The 24,437-nt window shown below is 42.8% G+C and overlaps 2 protein-coding genes and 1 long non-coding RNA gene across 5 annotated transcripts in view; 1 reads left to right on the forward strand and 2 right to left on the reverse strand.

Annotated features, from left to right (window-relative positions):
• CSPP1 (centrosome and spindle pole associated protein 1) overlaps positions 1 to 14,098 on the forward strand; it is a 43,281-nt gene extending 29,183 nt beyond the window's left edge. For all 3 annotated transcript variants that reach the window (XM_015855674.2, XM_032442753.1, XM_032442752.1), the window contains 11 exons: positions 737 to 892; positions 1,702 to 1,806; positions 2,532 to 2,598; positions 3,374 to 3,494; positions 4,124 to 4,269; positions 4,773 to 4,913; positions 6,942 to 6,988; positions 8,234 to 8,297; positions 8,747 to 8,856; positions 12,422 to 12,572; positions 13,254 to 14,098. In XM_015855674.2, the coding sequence (XP_015711160.1) occupies positions 737 to 892; positions 1,702 to 1,806; positions 2,532 to 2,598; positions 3,374 to 3,494; positions 4,124 to 4,269; positions 4,773 to 4,913; positions 6,942 to 6,988; positions 8,234 to 8,297; positions 8,747 to 8,856; positions 12,422 to 12,572; positions 13,254 to 13,480 (1,335 nt within the window). In that variant the 3' untranslated portion in view covers positions 13,481 to 14,098. The remainder of the gene's footprint in view (positions 1 to 736; positions 893 to 1,701; positions 1,807 to 2,531; positions 2,599 to 3,373; positions 3,495 to 4,123; positions 4,270 to 4,772; positions 4,914 to 6,941; positions 6,989 to 8,233; positions 8,298 to 8,746; positions 8,857 to 12,421; positions 12,573 to 13,253) is intronic.
• LOC116652971 lies at positions 9,049 to 12,422 on the reverse strand. Its single transcript, XR_004306244.1, has 2 exons — positions 12,040 to 12,422; positions 9,049 to 11,902 (listed from the first exon to the last, which is right to left on the reverse strand). It is a non-coding gene; the product is annotated as an uncharacterized LOC116652971 (long non-coding RNA).
• A 386-nt stretch (positions 14,099 to 14,484) lies between the features above and the next one.
• ARFGEF1 (ADP ribosylation factor guanine nucleotide exchange factor 1) overlaps positions 14,485 to 24,437 on the reverse strand; it is a 79,875-nt gene continuing 69,922 nt past the window's right edge. Inside the window, exons 31-39 of the mRNA XM_015855673.2 lie at positions 23,757 to 23,892; positions 23,531 to 23,669; positions 19,982 to 20,051; positions 19,173 to 19,302; positions 18,834 to 18,973; positions 18,299 to 18,467; positions 17,580 to 17,718; positions 16,941 to 17,058; positions 14,485 to 15,920 (exon numbers count right to left, since the gene is read on the reverse strand). Of these exons, the coding sequence (XP_015711159.1) occupies positions 15,756 to 15,920; positions 16,941 to 17,058; positions 17,580 to 17,718; positions 18,299 to 18,467; positions 18,834 to 18,973; positions 19,173 to 19,302; positions 19,982 to 20,051; positions 23,531 to 23,669; positions 23,757 to 23,892 (1,206 nt within the window). The 3' untranslated portion in view covers positions 14,485 to 15,755. The remainder of the gene's footprint in view (positions 15,921 to 16,940; positions 17,059 to 17,579; positions 17,719 to 18,298; positions 18,468 to 18,833; positions 18,974 to 19,172; positions 19,303 to 19,981; positions 20,052 to 23,530; positions 23,670 to 23,756; positions 23,893 to 24,437) is intronic.

A 24,437-nucleotide genomic window follows, 5' to 3' on the forward strand; every position in this document is an offset into this window, starting at 1 on the left:
AAGGAACTTATTTCAGAAGGCATATTTTATTATTTGGCCAGAATGTATCTTTGAGATTAAATACTACTTTTTTTTGGAAGAATCCCCAGCCAGTCTAATAAGTGTTTGTCACGGAGGTGAATTTGTGATTTAATACCAACTCAGTTTATTGATCAGGTGTGGAAAATTGAATGGATTTGTATAATTCAGAATCTCATAGATAGCTCTGAGACAAGGACAGAGGGCCATCAGAGCTAGAAGAATCTTTCAGTACCCATTGTGGTTAGGAAACTTAACATGGGAGGGGATGTAGTTTGGGGTTTCTAGAACTTTATGTTCTGGATTCTCTTACGTGCGCAATTCAGTTGGATGGGTTTTCTGGATAAGAGAGTGGGGCTTGGGTAGCATAGGAAGCAACTGTCTTCATCAGTTTACATAGGAAGATTAAAACTATGACCTTTCTCTGTGGGCACTACTATCGTGTTGTGCTTCTTTTAGAAATGATGGCCTACAATTTGGCTGACTGACATGAATCTGGGGACAAAAACTGGTGTGTATTGAAGTTAAGAGAAATGAGGTTAAATGTTCATAGAGCCAGGACTGCAGATGATTAATACCTTCATGGCACTGTTCTTAATTTGAATGTTTTGGAACATGCTTTTACATATCATACTAATGACCTAATTTAGCTCCAACTTCTTGAAGAAAAGAAACTGTTGAATCTTTTTTTAAGGTACTAATAATGTTTTTATTACAGCGAAGGTTGAAAAATAAAGAAATGGTTCGATTAGATGAAGAAAGACAAAAAGACGTGGAAAAAAGAAGGAAAGAAAAAGAAGAAAAGCAAGATGAACAACTTAGGCAGTATTTTGAGAAGGAAAAAGTTGCCAAGATGGAAGAAGAAAAGAGAACGGTAGGGTTCAGTTACTTTCTAAGATACCATATACTTCTTCCTAATTTATAAAAGTAACTGCTTTGAAGAGAGAGTATGATTTCATAGACCTCTGCAAGCATTGCTCCCTTCTTGGCCTCCTCAGCTGTGGTATACTTAGCAGACAGGCAGTACAGCTGAATGGGAAAAAATCAGATGTAGTACAGAGGAGTCTTATCTTGCTGATGAAATTTCACTTAAAAATACTACAGAGCAGTGTCCATATTAGTAGGCTGTGCTCTGTTTTTGATTTTTCAATCTGTTACGAAGAACCTTAGCCTGTTTTTGCTGAGGACCAAGCACGAAGAAAAGTTATTAGGTATTTTTAAGGGACTGGAGGACAGTTTATCTTCAGTGGTGAGGTTTTTTATAGTTTAGTTATCTTTCTTTGACCTGGATGAGAAGTCCATTACAAAATCCTAATAGACAATATGAATTACAGAACTGTTTCTCTTCTGTTTTTCTACAAAGCATGTCCCTCAAACGGACAAATACAATGGAAGTGGCTGGAGTTAAAAAAGCAATGTAACAACTGTAACTGAAAGAGACATGCAGCACAGAAACACGAATTAAAACTTCTATAAGTAGTAAATAAAGTCACATGAAATTATTTTTGCAATCATTTTATGGGGTAAAGAGTTAAATTAAATATAAAAATGTTTCAATTAATAGATAAATAAAAGCATTTTACTGTCAGGTCAAACAGATTAAGGTAACTCTACATGTATATAATATATGTATATTTTAGAACCTTTAGGGATGTAGTTTCAGTCTTGCTTTACTCCTTGCAGTTCTCAAGGAAGCCTTCTCCTGTCATTCCTGCTCTTCAGAACAAATCAATGAGGAAAGAAGAGAGGATTCCATCTGCTGAAAGCCATATATCTTACTATTCACAAGTAGGATTTTTCTAGTCATCTTGCACTCGGTGATTCTTGTGGGTTCCTTCTAACCTGGGATATTTTGTCATTCTACCTACCTATATTTAAGTCAGTGCAGCATGTGAAACCCTACTAAGTTTTTCCTCTTTGCCAGTTTGTTATGTGGAACACTGTGAATAACTAGAGGCGGTCTTTTATTGTTATTTAATTTTACAGCTGTAAAGTTTAATGTTACTGAGAGTATAAGAATTCTTTGAGGGTGTCTTGTTTGAAATTTTTTTCACGTTGTGTGCTTTCTTGCAGTGAAGAGCCTCTTGTTTTTCAGAGTAGATGCTCTTTTAAGCAACAAGACCTGAGGAAATGGCATGGAGCTGTATCAGGGGAGGGGTGGGTGGGAGTGAAGGGACAGGCTCTGCACCAGAGTGCGGTGGGCATGGAATGGGCTGCACAGGGCAGTGGGAATGGCCCTTAAGCTGCCAGATTTGTGTTTGGATTTGGGGTCTTTCTGCGTGGTGCCAGGAGTTGGACCTGATAATCCATGTGGGTCCTTTCCAACACAGGGTATTCTTTGATCCTGTAAAGTTAGGATAAGAAAGCTTATAAATCTAGTCATCATGGAATTGCAGATAATAATAATGGTGGTAGTTAATAAGCTGGACATAAAGTAAGGAAATAAAAGTCTGCTATGGCTGGTGTAGTTGCTTACTTTGATGTTAACATTTCATGTTCATTCTGTTGATTAGGATCCTCCCCAACCCAGAGCTCCTTCTCCACCTGTCCCAGCTAGAAGAAATCAGTTGCGAGCACTTGGTAGGTATTGCCTTTACTGCAAGAGCACACAAAATGTAACAGTAAGTGCTGTCCTACAAATGTAGGCAGTACCTGGGTTTGTTGTAGCGCTTCCGCTAGGAAGGAGGTTCTTAATGCAGCTCTTGGAAATTGAGAGAAATGAAGAAATATGAATTAACTCTTGTGCAGGAGCAATTAAGCTGGTAAAACTTGCTTGCCTGCCAGGTTCTGAGGTCAAACTCAAAGGTGCTCAGTAGAACATGTGATGTGAAAAGCATGGAATCTGTAAAACTTGATGCTCCTGGAGGACTGCTGTCCTAACTACAGAAAAACCCAGCAACTGAGTAGTTCTGAAATTCAGCATGAGCATGCTCTAAAAATAAGTGTTGAAGTTGGAACATTTTAACATTTTGAGACAGCACAAAGCAGATTGATTTCTCTCTTTTGAACTGTCCGGAGGGGTTCAGGAGACAGAAATGGGGTTTGTGTGTTGATACCACCTCAGTTCCTGTCTTTTACCTTTCAGGATTGTGTAGATTTGCTAATTGCAGGATAAGGCTGCTTACTGTCAGCATTCGGTTGCTCTGTAGCTTTTCCTTTTCTTGTAAAACCAGCTACATATTTCTATTGAAGTTCAAGCGCTGTTCTGGTGACCTCCTTCTGCTGCCTAACAGTACAAGTTTGGTTTCTAAAGTATGAAACGCTTATTTGTATCTAGTCATTGTAATTAACAGTGCATTGTCATTTTTTTTCACCTTGCATTTCTCTCTAACACTTTATTGGTGTTAAATTACAGAGGAAAGAAAGAATGTGATAAATGAATTATCAGAGATGAGGAAACAGCTTCGTAGTGAAGAGAGGCGACTGCAGGAACAGCTGCTAAATGTGGCGAGTGATGATGATGGACCCGTTACACGGTAAGAATGTCACCTTCGTTTTTTAGAAGTTAGCTTTTGTACAGGAACTTGGAACTATGTATCAGTAGTGTTAGTTGGCTAATATTTGTGTATTAACATGGAGATTAAACTTGTATATATACATTTTTCATTTTTCTAATGTGTGTAGTTGTTTCTTCCAGGAATCTTTCTGAATTTTAGTCTAAGAATGGCTGTGTTGATAACATTGGAAGTTAGAATATTTGGTCTGTTGGTCTAAAACTGATGTCTAAGTTTTATCTCAGTACCTTCCTTGCAAGGCTATGAATTGTGTCTGGAGACTGCAGCATCTGTTTTATTTAAAACTTTGTGGTTTGCTTCCAAAATGTATGAGGCAACTGTACCCACTAGCTCGAAAAAGAATCAGATCAGGACTCTTAGTTCTGTTTCTCAAAGTAAGAGGATCTTTTTTTCTTAATCTCTATTAGATCCTCTCTTCTCATTGCATTGTATGCAGTGTCATTATTTTCAAAATTATTAAAAGCTTTTCTTACTGAGCAATTACTTATTTAGAAGATGTGAGCTTTGTTATAATTAAACAATGCTTTCATGTGACTCATGAATATTGCAGTTTAAAAATGATATTTTGCTTGTTTTACACACTTTTCAAGTGGAAGGAGAGAGAAGAATCCAAAGGACATATTTGAGATGGCCAGGCTTCGTCTGCAGGCTCCAGTGAGGCGACCTTCATCAAAGGATGCACAAGATCCCGTCAATATACAGAACATCTGGGATTTTAATGAACTTAAATACAAAGGTGGGTGGATCGTGTTGCTGAGGACGAAAGTCTGTGGAACATGTGTTCTTTTCCACCGTCTTCCACATTACTCAGGATTTAAAGAGAAAAAACAGTGGCCTCTTCACAGCTATTGCCTATACACCACACGCTCTGTGGACAGCATTTTGCATACATGTATGCCACTTAGTGTGAGTGTTTCTCCAAGTGCCTACAATTTGTTGTTACTTATAGACACCCCCTAAATGCCTTTAGACTTTGGAGGAAGAAAGTATTGCTTGTCTCTGTAAGGGTCTTCTAGCTGGAGATTTCATTTTGAAGTTAAACGGGAGTGCAGGCTCTTTAAAGTCAGGTGTATCATCCTGCATCTCTTACGCATGTCATAGAAGAGTGTGCTACATAACAGCCTGGGGAATAGCATGGCATTGTCACCATTCTTTTTAATGTTTTTTATGACTGAATGTGTAACTGCTTTCTTTTTCAGAAACATTGGCTTGAAGTAAAATTTCCTATCTTTGTTCTAGATTCTGAAACACGTGTGGGCTTAAGGCAAATGTATCCTGATCCTCCAAAAGACAACCAGACTCTAGAGATTCAACAGCAGGCTCTGTTGAGAGAGCAGCAGAAGAAACTTGACAGGATGAGAATGAGGAGAGAAGCAGAAGGTAAGGAATGAATGGAGCAAGATAATTTCAGTGGTTGTTTATTGCTTTTGTATTTGATGAAGGATTGTAAAGAATGGCAGCTCTGATTTTACCTTGATGTTCCCTGTCAGTGCTGCAGTACAGAAGTGTAAAGCATGTCAGAACACTGAGATTCTGTCACATTATAAAGCGTGGAAGTATCGAATGACTTTTCTTTTTTAAAATTAGTGACTATGTCTAACTTCTTTCCTTGGAAGTAATTTAATTACTGCTTCATGCTTGCTTCAGAGCAATGCAAGAGAAAATTAGATTGGTTACTTTTTGTTAAAGAAAATCACAGAGCAGTCAAAATCTTCAGCTGACACATGATGGAGGTGCTAACAGGTAAGTCCCTCGTGGCACTTTTTTAGTTCTCACTGGAGGAGAAGATTTAGAAGCTCTAGTTCTAGTTCTCTCTGCTTTTATCTCGTAGTACTAAATTTCTTTTATGTTTGTAGACATGGTTTGAGTGTTTCACAGATTCAGAAATCTGTGTCCTAGAACAGACTTGGCTTTAGAAGCCACTTGTAAGATGTTGCTACTTGCTAGCAATTGCAGAATGGGTGGATGTTTTGGTGTTCAAGCAATGCAGGCAGTATTGCTTATGAATAATATAATGTTGCAGTTATAAATCAGTAAGCTCTTAAATATCACATAATGTCAAAACTGTGCACACACGGTTGTGTTCAGCCTTTCCCTTTCTGGGATGGACTGAAATGATGCAAAAGAAGTCAGTAGTTTCAGCAGTTAACTGTGTTTCTCGTTTTGGTTTTCTTCCCATTGGAGTATTAACAGGCAGTCTGAGAAGGCTCCAATTTAATGTTGTCTGGAGAGCAACCTCCACTGGCTAGAAAGCAAACTTGCCTTTTTCATTAGTTCTAAGGCCAAGCAGTTGTATTAGGTGTAAGCTAATGCCACATGGATAATGCAGTCTTATGTGGGGGCAAACTGAGCAGCAGGCATTTCCTGCTGGAACACAAGGAGCTGATTTCTAAAATAACTTTCCACTGATGTTTACAGAGGGTCCTCAACCAGCCTTTCCTCTCTCTCGATCCCCCTTACTACTTTACAACATCATTTACAGCCTGTCACCGTGTACTGAGCTAGATAATTAGTTACCATGTTATCTCTATATTTCCAGTTCATTTTCCTCAGAGACAAGTTCATTGTCTTCCCCTCAGTGAAAATACATGAACTGTTTTATTGTCTGAATGAGGCACAGAGAAAGATGAATTAAAGCAATATGTATTTCTGTACTGTGGATGAGAGGCCATGTTACAGGCTGTTGTGGCAAAGGCTTACCTGTTTTCTCATGCTGTATGGAAGTGTGGATTGCTTTATATGCTGTTGTTTCTCTTTTTCTGTTCATCCTGACCTGAAACAAATATTTGGAGAGAAGGCTGCGAGGAGACCTCATTGCAGCCTTCCAGTATTTAAAAGGGGATTATAAACAGGAGGGGAATCAACTTTTTACAAGGGTGGACAGTGATAGGTCAAGGTGAAATGGTTTTAAGTTCAAGGAGGGAAGGTTTAGATTGGATATCAGAAGGAAGTTCTTAACAGAGAGAGTTCCCTACGTACCTTAACTATGGTAAGTGTTTTGAATGTGGCCCAGGGCTATTCCTCATTAACTCTGCAGCTCAGGCAAACCAAGAGGTTGGACACTCATGGAAAACCATCTCACAAACTGATGTCTTTCTGATATATCCAGCCCTTTAGAAGGATCTGCACTTACTCTCCTATTCTCAGGAATAGAATGCTATTGAATTCTGTTTGATTTTCCTGATAACAATTACATTGGCATCACCATCACATTCAGACATTTTACTGATGTTCAGAGTTTTCAGATGTTCAGTAAAATGGATATAACTTTACAGAAAGCTGTAGGAATAGACAGTGGTTTTTCTTTACCATGCAGTAGCAGAAGTTTTGTCAGCACTGTGTCGTAGTGTTATCTCTTTTCTTATGGCATTGTTATTATTTTGTTCTTTCTCTATGTGGTGCTCCTAGATGAAGATGTTTCTCCTTCTGGCTACAACCTACAAACCATGGGAATGGTAAGAACAAAATAGATTAAAAAGATCTATTTATATTACTGTGCCTTTTTCAAGCATTAGAAATACTGAAGTTCTATGGCTTGTAGAGAATTTGGAGGAAAAATTACACTCGAGAGAGGGAGCTGCTTTAATGCTATTGATCGTTAATAGAATGATTAACAGGTTCTTAAATTTGACACGGAAGTTGTTTATCTTTGTACACAGAGATGGTTTGATTCCTTGGCTTCCTTTTTTAATATTCATTGATACTTACTTTATATTCATACGATGTTCGATTGCTGCTGGGAGTGTGAATTAGAGGAAGCAGCCGAGCCAGCAGCAGCAGCTCTGAATTCACACAACTTGAGTGATGTGCACTGTCTCATAGGAGAGATTTATTTTCAGGTGTAAATAGAGCAAAACTAAGTGCTATCAGAATTGAGGTTTTTTCCACTAACCCAGCTGCAGAACAGCAGGATTCAGTGGTGTTTTGTGGGAGTGTGGGCCCACACAAGGTGGAAGACTGCAAGGAGCAGCCATTAGCCTCAAGGATAACACTGTAGCCTCAAGGATAACGCTTCACACAGAAATGAAACGTTACTGAGCAAATGGAAAATATAAATCACCTTAATGCATGTTAGAGTCATAAATTAATACCTGAAATGCTTCTCCAGAGCAATGGTTTGCAGTAAAAATTTTGTTTCCTCTTGTTCTGCTTCCCCTGATGGTTTCCATTACTTTGATTTTTGTAATGGTTTTCTAGTAGAATTTCTGCAGCAAATGGTTGCAACTGTGCAGTGAACCGTAAGCAATAATCTTAATGCTTGTTATTATTAAGAAGATGTTTGGTGCTTTAATACCAAAGTTTGCATGTGGTGGGATAAGTGAAACATGAGGAGTCCTCCTTCCTTTGAGCAGAACTTTGAACAAACCTTGGGTGCAGGTCTGCTGCTGGCTTTGTCCTCTGTTGTGAAGCTCAGGTGGTGGCTGGGATGCACCCCTTGATGGATGTGCCTGGCCTACACAGACTGCCACGAGCACCAAGTGGCATCACAATAGAAGTCCAAAAACTAACGCTTAAGGAGAATATGAAGCAGTTAAAAAGATACACATTTTTACAGCTATAAAGTATAGAATCGTACAAAACACTGCATAGTTGCTGTTTCCTTTGCAGAGCTTCAGCAAATGTTAAATGTATGTTATTTGTAATTAGATAATAGATATTGTGGTGTCTGACTTTGCAAACCTTCTGCTTCACCTTTGCAGTTCAGGAATGACTCCCAGGAATCCTTGAAAAATTCACTGTTGGAATCTGATAGCGCTTTCCTTGGTGAGTTTCTCTCTCTTTAAGCATGTGGGGGGTGCACAGACATTCCGTTTAGCGTGGTGATGCTTTTCTAGGAAGATTATTTCTGCTTTAAAAGTTGCCCTGGGTGTGTAGCAACTGTGATTTTTGTAAAGGGCTGAAGTAAATTATCATCATAGTATCATAGTCTCGTGTGGGTTGGAAGGGACCTTAGAGATCATCGAGTCCAACACCCCGGGATTTGAGCCTCCTGTGTAGCAGAGCGGCACTTCTACCACTTGCGCCACAGGGCAAATGTGTAAGGAGGAGGGCAGCTGTGGCTGTGTTGCAGCCTTGCAGGTGCTTTTCTGCCCCCAGTGACACAGAGCTGTGAGGCTACCTGAGCCAAACGCTGCACACTTACATTTAATAAGCCTTAGTAAGTTTAGGCTTTAGCAGGCTGGCCTCTATGAACTGTATCCTGTCTTTTGCAGGTGCTAATGGAGAAACGTTTTCTGCCTTAGAAGAAGTTGACCTGTCATCACAGCTTCTACCTTCTGCAAGGGAGAGGAGACGAATGAGGAAGAAAGCACTGGAGTGCACTGTAAGTGTGGTAACCAGATTTTCATAAATATGAAGATAGGCTGCAAATCTATCGTTGTTGAACAGTGCTAGTGGTTCCTTAGTGGCTGGATGATATGGATACAGAGGGTGTACATGGATGACTAGTTGCCCTTTTTAATAGTATGCTGTTGTTGTGGGTTAAGGAGAGAACTGGAAAAAGTACGAGAACTCCTGGGTTGACATAAGAGCAGTTTAATAAGAAAGAGGAAAAAAATGAAGAAAAGTACAAAAAAAACCAACCCACCCCACAAACCCAAACCAACACAAGAAATGACGCACAACACAATTGATCACTGCTGGCCAACTGATGCCCTCCTGTTCCTTGAGGAACGGCAGCCCTCTGGCCAACTCCCCGTTTTATTGTTCAGCACGACACCGTGTGGTGTCGGATCTGTTTTGTTGGTCTGGGTCAGCTGTCCTGGTTCTCTTCACTCCCAGCTCCCTGCCCAATCCCAGCTGGTGTGGGCAGTGTGAAAAGCAGAAGAGTACTTGCTTCAGCACAAGCATTGCTCAGCTATAACTAAAACCTCAGTGGGCTGTCAACATTTTCCTCCCAAATCCAAAACATAGCCCCATAGTAGCTAAAATGAAGAAAATTAATTCTATTCTAGCCCAAACCAGTGCAATAACTACCCCTTATTCCACACCATCTAAGTAAGTCATGCTCAGGTCTTACTCTTTTCAATACACCCTCACCACCACCCTTCCCACCCTTTGACACGCACATAGAGATCTCATTGCTCTTTTGCTGTGGATTCTCTCTTTAAATGTCCACTGAGCTCATTTAGTCCGTGACTTTGAGCTCCATCTGTTGTAATGGTTGTTCAGGGCTGGAGAGATGGTGTGTGGTGTTGAATTGTTGCACACTGAAGCCAGTCCAAGTTCCATCATTGTATCACTGCACACCACCAAGAAGAGCCCGGCCTCCTTGAACTAAGAAGCTCAGAACTGGACACACATTATTGGCTGTTCTCAACAAAATCAAATCACCTGGAGGTACACAGCAGACTTCCCCATCTTTACGCGTTACCCCCCAGGTGCACCCATGTCCTTGAGTGAAAGCAACTCCACAGATGGGTTTGGCTTTGCTTGAGGCAGGTATAACCAAGGATATGAGGCAGGAATAACCAACCATATGTTGCAAAAATACAAATTACAAAATTACAAAACCATGACACCTACGCAGGGCATTACAGGGACTTTATTTCCTTATACATAGATAAGATTTTTGACTGGGCAGAGCAAGCTCGATTGGCAGATCCCTGAGTGTTGACTAACCAGGTGGCTTTTGCTAAATGTGTGTCCAGTGTTTGAATGTCCCAGCACCCATTGCTCTCAGTGTGGCTTTTAACAGTCCATTGTATCGTTCCATTTTCCCAGAGGCAAGGATGTGATGTGCTCACTCCGTGCTGTGCTCTTTGGCCCAGGTGTTTATGAGGTTGGGATTGAGTCCCGTTGTCTGACTCAGTTCTTTTTGGGGTGCCATGTCATACAAGACTTGCTTTTTAAGGCTCAGGTGGTGGTGTGAAGCACGGTATATATTTCCTGCTATCCAGTGTTTGCTTCCACCATTGTAATGGCACTTGCCATTATTGTGAGTGAGAAAGCGATAGAATCCACCTGCCAGGCCTCCCTGTATTTATATTCCAGCCATTGCCCTCCATACAAAGAGGCTTTACCTGTTTGACTTGCTTAATTACAGCACGTTTCACATTCATGGATAACCTGTGCAATAGTGTCCATGGTCAAGTCCACCCCTTGATCCCTTATCCCATCTGTACGTTGCACCTCTTGCTTTATGGCCTGAGGTGTCATGGCCCATTGAGCTAGAAATAATTCACCTTTACATTGCCAGTGCAGATCTACCTGAATTACTTCAGTCCGAGCAGCCCGATCCACCTGCTGGTTGTTTTGATGTTCTTCAGTGATGCGACTCTTGGGTACGTGGGCATCTACGTGACGTACTCTTACAACCACATTCTCAACCTGTGAGGGCTCAGCCACAGTGTCTGTTGCAGGGGTTGGATATCCACAGTGTCTGTTGTGGGTCTGTTGCTGTCAGATCCAGAGACCGTCTCTTCCTCCTGTAGGTGCTGAATGGGGTCAGATGAGGCTATGTAGGCCGAGCCCCAGCACGCTGCAGTGATTTGTGTCTCTTTGGAGCTGCCAGGTGATGGTGTATCTTTTTCAGTCATTTTATCACTTTTTCAGGGCTCTGTGCTTGCTCGGGGTGAAGTTTCAATGCATTGGAGCTGCCTGTCCATGCCCTCACAGCTGTCCCACCTTGGGGCAGAGCTCTGGGTGGTCTCAAATAGTTGTTTAACCTTAGAATGAGACCTGACGTGTGCTCAGGAGACACAGCAATAACAACGTGCTGCTTTGAGTATCCCAAGGGTGTACACAGTGCTCAAACATTCTTCTAAATGACCTGGAGAAGAGGGGTTCACTCAGAGAAGGAAAGGTAAAAGTGTAATTGCTAATAGATTCAAAGAGATGGTTTCCAAAGTACGAGGATGGCAGCAGCGCTGAGTGCAGCGGTAGGTTCTGCACACAGCTGGTGCTTTTATCACATCGTGTGTGTTATGTAGTACAGCAGAGTGAGAAAACCCAAAGCGGCCTTTAACCAGCCCTCTGCACTGATAAACACCAAGACAGGGAGCAAGTACGGCAAGAAATGGATTACAGCAAACAGCTTTGAGGGCAGCCAAAGCAGCCCTGAGAGCAGCCCTGAGAGCAGCCAAAGCAGCCCTGAAAGCAACCAAAGCAGCTCTGAGAGCAATCGAAGCAGCTCCGAGAGGAACCAGAAAAACACTGTGAGCCAACAAACAAACATTGTGGCCAGCAGCTCTTATAAGAATGTAAGGATTACAACAAATATATAAACAGATGTGTTCTCTCTAACGCGCTGTGGTCAGATCTGTTGTTATCTCAGCCCCGCCGGCCCCGCAATGAGCACCAGGATTGCAGTGGTATAAAGCAGCAGCAGCTCAGCACCACACAGTCGTTTGCACACTCCTCCAGGGGAGCTGAGGGAGAGAATTGGGAAAGGTAAAGGTGTGAGAACTCATGGGTGGAGGTGAGGACAGTTCAGTGAGAAGGAAAGAAAAATAAGCAAAAGGAAGGGAAGAATGAATAAAAAGTGATGCAGGATGCAATGTCTCACCAGCAGCCAGCTGTACCCAGACAGTCCCCGAGCAGCAGCAGCCCCTCCAACAACTCCTCCGGTTCTGCTGCCTGTGTTTTGTCATGTGAGGCAGCACCCTGGGCCCTCTGGCCACTCAGGTCAGCTGTCCTGCTCCTGTCCCCTCCCAGCAGCTGCTGCACCCCAGCTCCTTGCTGGCAGGGTGCTGTGAGAAGCTGCAGAGTCCTTGACACGGTGTAAGCGCTGCTCTGCAATAACTAAAACATCGGTGCGCTATCAATGTTATTTTCCTCCTGAATCTGAAACATGGCACCACAACAACAGCTATGAAGGAAATTAACTCTGTCCCAGCCAAAGCAGGGTGGTCATGTAACTGTAGGATTTGTGTTTGTGTTTTCTGCAGGGCGATGTCCCACCAGCCCCGACGCCGCTGCTGCAGCCTGACAGCGATTCTTTGCACTCTAACTTCAGCCTGGGTGTTGAGCACATGAAAGGCAAAAATGAAGAGCGAGTGCGCAGGCTGACCGAACTCCAGCAGAGAGCTGCTCACTTAGGTACGCTCGTGTGTTAGGGTTTACTGCGTCATCTCTAGGGAAGTACAGTAGCTAAAGGAACCAGAGTTCGTACACTGCCTGTAGCTGAACAGAGGGTGGCTGGCTCCAATAGGAATTACTTACTGAGGTCAGTAGCTGTTGCAGGAGGCTTCATTCTTCTCTATGTGTGTGTGCTTGCATGTGTGATGTGACTCAGTGCCCGGAGGCCTGTGGCAGTGCAGGCAGCCAGGAGGGCACGTAGAGTCTGCCCACTGTGTTGGTGTGGCACAGCAGAGGCTGTTGGCATTGGGCATGGAACGGCCTATGGGGATCTACCTGCAGTGAGTATGGACTGGCCTAACATCTGAAATAGGTCTCAAAAATGCTTCTTTGTTACTTTTGCTTTTGCTTACTCCAGACAAATCAGCATGTTTAGCGTAGGGATGATGATGTGGTCTCTTCAGGAGGAAGTTTTTCACTCAGAGGGTGGTGACGCACTGGAACAAGTTGCCCAAGGAGGCTGTGGATGCCCCATCCCTGGAGGCATTCAAGGCCAGGCTGGACGTGGCTCTGGGCAGCCTGGTCTGATGGTTGGTGACCCTGCATATAGCAGGGGGGTTGAAACTGGATGATCATTGTGGTCCTTTTCAACCCAGGCCATTCTATGACTCTGATTCTCACCCGTGTTGCTCTTCTCCCCAGGTGCGGATGTAGCCCCAGGAGAAGCAGATGACCTGATGAAGCCCCCCCCCTCCAAAGACAGCCGCCCGCCCAGTTCTGCTGACTCCATCGCCACTGAGCCCTGGCTGCGACCGGGAACGGCTGCAACGCTCCACAGGTTCCTGACTGAGCAGCAGAGCCCGGCAAAGCTGCCTCCCGATGGTGCTCTGCCGCTGGGCTGGCAGGGCCTCTCCACCGCACACGGCTGAGCGCGGCCTGTGTGGAACCCACGTGTGCCTTGCAGCAAGGGAAGGAACGTCCTGTTCAGCACTACTGCACTTTTTGGGTCACTCCTAGGGACAGCTGTACTCAGTGTGAATAGTGTGGAGCTCTATGTCTAATTTCAAGTAGCAATAATGAAGAAACAGAAGCTGCAGTGTGGTGGGGACCCTCAGCGCAGGGTTCTGCACCGTGTGGCAGTGGCGCATTGAAGTACTTTGGCATTTCTTGCACTTTTTATACAAGTTGGTTTCGGCCTCAGAGGGGGATCTGCTGGGAACGGGGTGTGTGTGTGAATTTGATATTCAATCAGAGTTATGTTTTACCTTTGTTCGTAGCAAAACTCTTAAGAGTGTTTGTTTGCAAACAGTGACACAGCAGGGAGGTGCTGTTTGAGCTTTAAGAGTGAACAGCCTCGAGGGGGCACTTCCCCTTCTCAGTGCTGAACGTGTGCTGTTGTGGTGAGCTGTTAGATGGAAGAACTGTTAGCATTATATCTATCTTACCTTCCTAACCTGGTTTGTGTTGGAGATGCAGATAGTGCGATATATATATATTTATGTTTCTGATTTAAGAGGTCACAATAAATTATTTTGGTACTAAAATCAGCAGTAGTGGTGAGGTGCTGTCACTTCCCATCTCATGAAGGAAGGCCAATGACGGTGGTGCAGTGGTAGGAATGCCACGTTGCAACACCAGAGGCCCGGGTTCGAATCCCCCTGTGGCGCAAGTGGTAGAAGTGCCGCTCTGCTACACAGGGGCTCGAATCCCGGGGGTTGGACTCGATGATCTCTAAGGTCCCTTCCAACCCGCACGAGACTGTGATACTGTGAAGCAGGGGCTGCCCAGTCCCTCTTCAAAGCAGGAGAAACCCTGAGCAGCTCCACTCTCCTGCAGCATCCACAGCTTCCAGCACAACCCCATCCTCTCTTGCTTACAAGCAGTGGAGCTTTGGCAAAGGAAGGTATAAAACAAGTGCTGTGGCTTAGGCTGGTTTTGATTGCACTGATGAAAGAGTTCAAAAACTTTATTGACCTATAACCCGATTAGATTATGCCAGATGAGAACCAAATATTGTACAGAAAGTTGTACAGAATTTTTTTTTACATAGAAAACTTTACATATCTGTACCATATACATTTTGTCCATCTGAAAAAAATTTCTACATCCATTGTAATACAGAATGCTTTGACAATCTCGTCTGTTAACCATCAGAGCACAATTCACAGTATGAATACATCTCCAATAAATTGAACCATCCCCAAGCCATGCCCGATTTGTTACTCGAATATATTCCACGTTAAATTCTGTACATCAGAGTGAAATCTACATCAAACGAAAAAACAGGTGACAGCAGACACAACCTAGACTTGTTTGCGGTGATTCGCGTTCCAGTCCTTGAAGGATCGTCGTTTTGATGGCTCGTTATACTGAGAAGCCCTAAGACAAGTATATTACAGGTAGTTATGTCAGTCGTGGTACCTCTAACCTCTGCTCTCCACCAAAGTCAGCAACACCAACTGCTGGGCTACAACGAAACCGGAGAAAGAAACCACAGCCCCCCCCGCAACAGCCCCAAACCTGTAGTGCATCTGGTGAACAACCGAGTGCGCTGGGTTTCCAACAACTCAAAACCACAGAAAGAAAACAATTCAGGAAGAACTGTATAGTGTTAAAGAGTTTATATTACAGACCTGCATCTCTGTACATTTTCACAGGAGGATGATTTACCAATGTCTCAGTCAGCCTGAGTGTGCAAAAAAATCTTAGAATATCAGCCACGGGTGCTAATGAACCTTTCCCATGAGCGATAATCTCCTTTTTCTTTTCACTATAAACATCTGATCCTTCAAATACAGCTCTCCTGAGTTGTACTCGCAGAAGCTCAAACCTTTACATACCGAGTTCTTTGGCTACGTTCTCCTTCCACACCCGCCACCAACATCTGTTGCTCTACTGCTGCCTGGGATGGGAAAGGATGGCGCAGCCCACGCTGACGAGAGGACTGTGCTAAAAACTGGCTCTGTGCTCAGCACCAGCCAGGGCAGAGAAACCCACAGACAACCCATCAGGAAATAAAGAGACTGGAGTGTTGCAAGCCTTAATTACAGGTGTAAGCATCTGTACCATTCATCCTTAGATACAACGCTGCCGTACAAAGAAACCATTTCTATGGATGCCCAGACAGAACGGCTCCGCTCCCTGGTCCTTTTATTTAGCTGAGGAAGTTACACTTGTAAGGGAGCAATCCCCAGTCACTACGTGCTACTGCTTGCCTAGTGCAGCCTCGTGCTCTGCTGGTTGGGATATCTGAAAAACCACGCCAATCCGCAGGAAGAACCTTCGCAGAACAGCTCGGAGTTCAGGGATAAGGTCAAACTGCATGATTTCACACAAGAGAGGGTAGTAGAAGGAGGCGTGAGCCTTGAACTGAGGAGAAAACAAACAAACAGAGCAGGTTATTCCATAAGGCAGCAGCACAACTCAGAGAGCTGCGAGTGAAGGATTTCAAGTGCTCTCCTAAGGCAAGGTGAGAAATCCACACAGTGACAAGCTGAAGCATCACTGTAACAGAAGCTGGCAGTGCTGGGATAAGGCTAAGGCAGCTGTCAGATGCTCACTGGCTGCGTGCATATCTCTAACTCTTACACATCAACAGGAGGAATTTTGCCCTTATCCATTACATCTGAGGTAGGGGCTGGCCTCCCTCACTTAACACTTCAGCCAAGTTCTGCTAGAAATGGAGGGAGATCTAAATTCAGATCTATTTAATCTGGAACTGCTTTGGGAAAGGTCAAGGCAACATGGGAACCAAAACCAGGAGTTATTTCCAAGCAGTACCAGCCACTAACCCTTCTCCTCAGCAAGAGAGGCATAAAAACAACCTAAAACACATTTCTAAACGATTTTAGCATCTTTAAAAGATCCTCAGACAGTCAGCAGTCACTGTACCCCCATTCGGCACTGCAGTCATTGGTAACCACTACTCAGTTACACAGATTTCCACAACACACAACCCTACAGAGCAGCAGGAACCTCTGAAGCGAAGTGCATGGCTGCGTGCCAAGAGCTGCTGGTCTGAAATAATATTTAATGCAGCATTTATAAATACCTGAGGTGTGGGAGCCATAGTGGCAAGGCTGGACTCTTTTCAGTAGTGCGTGGGGACAGGACTAGGGGTAATGGGATGAAACTACAGCATAGGAAGTTCTGCACGAATGTGCGGAAGAACTTTACAGTGAGGGTGACGGAGCACTGGAACAGGCTGCCCAGGGAGGTGGTGGAGTCTCCTTCTCTAGAGATATTCAAGACCCACCTGGATGCCTACCTGTGTGACGTGGTGTAGGGAGCCTGCTTTGGCAGGGGGGTTGGACTCGATGATCTCTAGAGGTCCCTTCCAACCCCTACAATTCTGTGATTCTGTGATTTCAAGATGTTCCCATTACCTACCCTTTCATCACTTATCTTCAGAACCTTAGTCAAAAATAAGAGCAGCAGATTAGTCCAGGCCTCCCGATGGCTTTCGGATGTGAGAGTAAGAAAGTAACTCAGAGCCTCGCTGCAGACACTGGAGAGAGAAGACAGAAACCAGTAACTCACATTGTATTTTGAGCTCCTCTGCAGGGCGAGCTTTGGCTTTGTAATCAGCTACAACAGCACAGAGACCCAGCAAAGCACCACATCGCTCTGAGAAACCTCAGTATTGAACAGGATTATGAACTGTGATAGCAGTGTTTGCACATCCTACGTAAATGGTACCAAGTGCTCTCTGAGGGGTGTTGGAATGCAAGACTGAATGACACAATGGAGACAATCTCATGCTGATGCAAGAACAGAGTTTTTCATCTTTGCTCCTTGGTCTATCAAACCTTAAAATACCTCCATTCTTTCTCCAGCACAGTCTGAAGCCCTCTGTTGTTCTAACTCTGGCTTGAAGGACTTTGTAAACTAAGAACATTCAGGTGAATCTGAGTGGATTATAATAAATATTCAACAATGAAAAAACAACGTGCAAATAAACAAGCAAACCCAAACCAGCACACTCTTTAACAGACATAACAGCAACAGGTTCTGCTACATGGCCCTTACTTTAGCAGCCTTTGCTGGACTTCTTCCCATGCACTGGTTCGGCTCTCATCCATGTACATGCGGAACAGAATGCGTAACCCACAGGCAAGGCTGCTCGTCTCCTGTTTCAGAAGATTGGGCTTGGATTTGCCTTTAAAACCTAAAGAAATTCAAAGAATTCATTTAGGGTTTTGTGTGTTTCATTTTCATACCTCTCCTGAGCGTGCCCTGCATAACAGAGAGTTAACATTCGTTAACATATAACATACAATACATACAGACAGCAATAATACATGTTTATATAAATATATATTTCTAAGTGCTTATTTTGTAACGTATATTATGTATTTATAGATTAATAATGCTAATTTCAGTGCAAGGAATAGACTGAACTGCTTCGGTACAGAGATTCTATTTTCAACCCGTTCTGGAAAACACCACGTATTTCAAGAAGAGACCTGTTAGCCCCACAACCCTCCTAATGCTGTTTTGTACCTGCAGTTTTGCACCTACAGCCAGCATTTAACGTGGCAGCTGTGTACACCCAAATGCAGCCCATTACATCTTTGGAAATTCAAAAGGCATTTGCACCCGTATAACTGGGGCCTCCTCCACTTCGGGGTGTCTAAGGTTATAAAATTACAGCACCGCTGTATTTTTAGACCTTTTTTTCCTCATCAATTCAAAGCCCAGCAGCACGTTCTTGAAGAACCTCTCTCCACAGAGACTGACTGACTCACCCGCTTTCCAGAGAGCGGTTCTTTGTTCATTGTTGGAATTGAAGGCCTTAGCAAACCTGTGAGATTCCAGCAGGCAATCGAGGAGTTTGAAAAGCTGCTGTGATGTCAGAAAACGATACATCCCTTGATCTTGTGTATCCACGTGGACATCAAAATCTACTGCATCTCTCTTTTTGGGGAAAAGGAGAGGAAGATTTCAGGTCAGAACTGACAACTGCCTTCATTAAGCTCCTGTGACATCACAACCCTACCCTGTTCTTATCTGTGTCTGTACTTAAACTTAAAACTGTATGAAAAATCGCACCAGTATCCCAGGTTGGAGAGATCACTGAACAATAAACATCCCCATCTCCACAGTGTACCACAGAAGCACAGCAAACCCAATTGTACACAAGCTGTAAAAGATCTCAACAGTCTGCTGCACGTTCTCTAGAACTTCTAAAAGCTGTAAATTCCGAGTTCCAGGAGTTCATGAAACTTTATGCACTTGAGAAGAAGCTGCTAAAGAGAGAACACACCTGTACATTTCACTTACTTGTGCTGCCGCTAGATTCTCTGCATCCTCTTTTTTGCTGGTTGCAGGGAAGAACACAATGTTGTCGATAGTCTGAATGAGTTCCAGTTGTACAACGCACTTGATCAGAAGGGCAGCAAATAACTTCTGTTCTGGAAATTCTTTCAGAAAAGAAATTGGTGCTTAGCTTACAACACTACGGTATTATCTTAATTCTTAAAAGCTGAGACAAAAATGTAATCCAGGCCATTTTTTTCCAAGTGATGTTTCTTAAATTACAGTTGGAGCTATAACTAAAGACATCACCTGCTAAGCATGACTCAACTGATACAGGATACCAAACCACTCAGAAACACGCACTTGCTGTTGATCTGGCTTTGCTCACTTCTTCACTTCCCGTAGGCACTGCACTGGGTTGATGTGGGCGTCCATCTGAAGATCTCGGTTGAACAGTATCATGAATATCTACAGACTTCTGGGAGATTGTATCCTATAAAGAAGCCCCAGAAATTATTACCAGAGAACTTCTGTGAGCTAATCATCAATAGCAGCGTGCTTCTTACACAGCAAGTCAATGAGCAGTATTTTAGATATTTCTTTTTGTATGTCAGCCAAAGGTTACAATGACAGAATCACAGAACAGATTGCATTGGAAGGGACCCAATGACCACCAAGTTCCAACCCCCCTGCCACTGGCAGGGCCACCAATCTCCACATTTAATACTAGACCAGGCTGCCTGGGGCCCCATCCAGCCTGGCCTTAAATACCTGCATGGATGGGGCATCCACAGCCCCTCTAGGCAGCCTGTTCCAGCACCTCACCACTCCCTTTGTGAAGAACTTCCCTTTGATATCCAACCTAAATCTTCCCCCCCACCCCCCAACTTAAAATCATTTCCCCTTGTCCTGACATTACCAATCCTTGTGAAGAGTTGCCTCCCCTCCTGTCTGTCAGCTCTTTTTAGGAGCTAAGCCTACACCCTCAGGAAGGCTGCAATCAGGTCACCCCACACCCTCCTCTTCTCCAGGCTGAACAAGCCCAGCTTCCTCAGCCTGTCTTTGCAGAGGAGGTGCTCCATCCCCATGATGGTCTTCATGGTCCTCCCCTGGACCTGACACATTTGTACTGAACTCCTGCAAGCTTTTAAAGTATTTATTTAGCAGCTTACCAGTTTTTCTTTTGCATCAGAGGGCGACGCAGGGCCAAAACTCCCACTGGCCGGCTTCCAAGTCAGCAGCCTTGAAAGGGCAAAACCAGTTAACAAATAAATAAATGAGTAAGCATAAAATAACACTCAGAACCAATACTCTAGCAGGAAAACCACTCCACTAAGGTGCTTGGTTTGTTTTCAAAGTTAAGTTCAAGGAAGCAAAACGTAAGAAGTGGACACAGACAACACTGTAAGTTAATAAACTCATTTCCCTTTTAGGGAGTAAAATATATACATTTTGTTCTTTTAAGGAGTAAAATGTATACATTTTGTTCTTTCATATGTATTGAAAAAATTCAGCGTCGTCTCCTTTTTTCCTTAACTTCTGCATTTCGGCCGATTGCCTCTGATGGACAACGAGATTCTGTTCTAGGCAGAATATCAGTACATTATTACCATTAGCCAGCCTTGTTCTCTCTCACTGCCTGAAGTTTTTCTCAGAACACGGACTGAATTTACCCACTCCAGGCCAGGTCAGCAGGCAGTGGAAACCCTCTTGCCATTCTCTGTCTGGGCTATTCTCCAGCATTATGGTACTGTTCACACTTAAAAGTAGATATTTCCACTCAAAATTCAACATGTCCACTTCATTTAATTGCTGTTAGGAGGCAACAAGACACTGACAGATCTCTCTCTGATCTCTCTCCTGCTATTTTCCTGTAGCGTGCTGCTGTCTCAAGCCTCTGCCTTAAGCACAGTGCCTTAGAAGTTTTATCAACTATAGTTTATGGAGGCTGGCTGTGCCTGACAAGAATTGAAGGAGATCAGGTTAAATAACTTAAGAGGGCAACATGCACTGCTAGAAAGTAAGTTAAAGCTATTGGCCATTGTTAGTATCTCTAGCTATTTAAAAGGCATTTATGGAGTAAGGCCTCAATCTGCATCAAGCAACCCTTGATGAACATTTCTGTCTGCACTGAAGTGAGATCTTTCCAAAAGTGTTAAGGATCCTAGTTTGACACATCACTGCTCTCCATACAACTGAAATAAGATTAATCACAGAGAATCAAAAGTTAAAGCATGTAGTGAGGCAATGAAGTAGAGGAAATAACTGAACTGGTTCTTGAAAGCTACCAGGAAACAAACTGCAGATTATTCTGGATCACAGGTTAATGTCTTGACAGCTAAAAATAAATCAGACTAGGCTTGAAATTCCATCTGCTAAGGGAGGTATTAGAATGAGTCCGCACAGCCAGGTCATCACAAGTTGTGCTAGGAACCAATTCACCAGAACAAAAGGGCATTCACTCTGGCTTTCTTACTGCCAGCAAGCCAAGACTTGGCTCAGAAGGAAACAGAAAATAAAATGGCACAAAGTTTCCATTGAAAGTATGAATAAATATCTGTGCATCATTATCACCTTTTTTTTTTTTTCTTTTTTTTTTTTTTTCTTTTCCCCCGTATGAAAAATTCAGCTTTTTTAAGGCTTCAGCTTCAGCAAAAGACATTAAGGACAAGAAGGTATTTTTAAGTAGCTTTTCGTCACCCAGTGAGTGCTCAGAAAAAAAGAAAGCCACAGGGAAGAAGACTGATTACATCTGCTCAAGGGAACACTTGTGTATAAAATCCAAGCGTGATTTACTTAGCCCCACAGAAATGAGGATGCTCCCAGCAATAAAAGAAGGGACAACATAATGGAAGCTCCTATAGAAGGTTTAGGAAGATTTTAAGAAACGTGATATAAAAAATGGAAATCTGTGGAAGGAAATGACGCCTATTTCTCCACCATCTCGCTAAAGGCAACACAAGTATTTTGAATACATCTGAAGATTAGGATATCCCATATGTTGCTGTGAGGCAGTTTCTACTATGCAACTGTAATAGTACCCAGAAGCGTATGCTTTGATCTTATGTGGCAAGGGAAGATATGTTCTTCTGCTAGAAAATGTCCTGCTTTCCAATAATGGAACATAGAAAGTTTGGGCTAATTTAATTGGATTTTTGTTTCCAGAGATATGATTTCAATTTTTAATTTTGGCAGTTACCAAAATGCACACAGATTTCTACCCCCCCATGTTACAGCTTTATGTTAATAATAATTCACACCCACTCATGTAGGCAAGTAGGTGAGGTAGTTACATATGGATTAACTTAGGTTTCTTCAGGTCAGAACTACACGTTACCCAGAAGCAAATGCTAAGAACTACCTCACGGACATAGAACAAACACTAATGTAGCAACCCAATGTGATCAGGCTTGAAAATAAGTAGTGTTTCACAGAATCACAGAACCACTCACACTGGAAAAGAACTTGAAGATCATCAAGTCCAACCATAGCATAACCATACTAACCTAATAACCAACCCTGCACTAAATCATGTCCCTGAGCACCACATCCAAACAGTTTTTAAACACATCCAGCGATGGTGACTCAAACAACTTCCTGGGGAGCCTATTCCAGTGCTTAATAACCCTTTCGGTGAAGAAGTGTTTCCTACATCTAACCTAAACTTACCCTGGCTCAACTTGAGGCCATTTCCCCTTATCCTGTCACCTGTCACCATTGAGAAGAGACCAACCCTTGCTCTTGCTGAAAGCACCTTTCAGGTATTGAAGAGAGCAAGAAGGTCTCCCCTCAGCCTCCTTTTCCCCAGACTAAACAGCCCCAGTTCCTTCATTCTCTCCTCATAGGGCACATTCTCCAAGTACTTCACAAGCCTTGCTGTCCTTGTTTAAACTTGCTCCAGCACTTCCCTGTCCTTTCTGTACTGAGGTACCCAAAAATAAACACAGTACTCGAGGTGAGGCCTCATCAGTGCTGAGAACACAGTACTTGAGGTATGGCCTCATCAGTGCTGAGTACAGGGGCAGAATTACTTCTTCCCTATTCCTGCTCATCACACCATTCCTGATAACAAGCCAGGATGCCACTTCAGATCAGTGGTGGAGCAAAAACTAAAAAAGAAAATCAAGCCTCAGGTAATGCTGGAAGTGTTTTCTTGTTACTCTGCTCTATGATGTGTATGTGTAATGTATTAACCTAGAATACTACAGCTTCACTCTCAGAAAACTCACACAGAACATCATCACAAAGGGAAGGAGCATTACAAAGTATAAGCAATGATTTTTTTACGATTTTTTTTGGTTCAAAAAAACCAACCAACCAAAAAAATACAATGGATGCTACCCATCAACCGTACAGACTTAAATGTGTAAGGTAACTGCAGCATTCTATCTAGTGTTTTCTGAAGAAAAATAGACTGTGGGGAAAAAAAATGTAATTACAAATTGCAAAACCTGCCCACTGGTTGCATTCTCTATTAAAAAGAAAGACCAAAAAAGCAGATGGCAGTTCCTAAAAGAGACACTGTTTTGATATTGAATAAAGCTACAGTCGCAGATACCATATCTCCCATACAGCATTTTCTAGTTTTTAACAGTTTACAATTTACAACACATAAAAGTAAATCCAGCACCTAACAGCAATCAGATAACTAACAGTTTGAAACCAGTAACTGCCATCCAGCTTAACTATGTTACAAAGTGAAGAATTAACAGTCCTCTTACGCGTGAGGAATTGTAGTTTTGAAGATGTCCAGCATACAAGTGCAAGTTTTATCCCAGATTTCTAGGGTAAACTTTTCTCCATTTAGGATGACAACATTCTCCAAACAGTTTGTACCAGACCGTGCCAGTTGTTCATTGTCTGGAAAAGGAAAATAGGGCATTTGTTTATTTGCTTTCAACAAAGTAAGATGTCAGCATTGGTTTACATAATTTGGTACAGTCCTACCTTGCTGCACACACCAGTAGAGCTGTGCAAATATATCATCCAGGAGAACATCACTGAGTACTTCCAGATACTGTGTGAACACATCACATATTGCATAAAGTGCATGGTTGCAAGTAGTCGTCATCCATTCAGCTTTCTAAGAAGGTTAAAAGGAAAAAAAAGTAACAACTTGGTTTAAGATGAAGCTTTTAGGATACATTTTCTTGCAGGTATATAAACACATTTCAATCTGGATTGCTTTACATTGACATGTCATTTCTTTCTACCTCAGACTCCCCGAACTTGCAGCCCTCAACTTTTGCTTTGCTAATTACCAGGTTTAAAACAAACTATGGAAACAGACAGCTATCCTTCGAGACCAAGCTGTAGGACGAACAAGTGTTCATCCTTACGGAGATGGAAAGCCAACTCAGCATGCACCCTAGCTCAATAGTTTAACACCAAGCAAAGCTTCTCGTGTCTCTAAGTATTTTCTAGATAACAAGAATTTAGAAAGCGAGAGTTGGGCTTCTGTAGTCAGATGAAGCTTCCTGAACAGGTGACATTGCTAAGACAAGTAATTTGAACATAATTTACCAATTTCTGTTTCATCATCTGGATAGTATACGCTTGCAGGGTCAAACGGGCCCATTAAAAGCACTGCTGTCTTGTATCTTCTACTCATCAGAAAGTTTGGAACAA

Source organism: Coturnix japonica, chromosome 2 (assembly GCF_001577835.2).
Source record: "Coturnix japonica isolate 7356 chromosome 2, Coturnix japonica 2.1, whole genome shotgun sequence".
NCBI classification, from domain to species: Eukaryota; Metazoa; Chordata; class Aves; order Galliformes; family Phasianidae; genus Coturnix; species Coturnix japonica.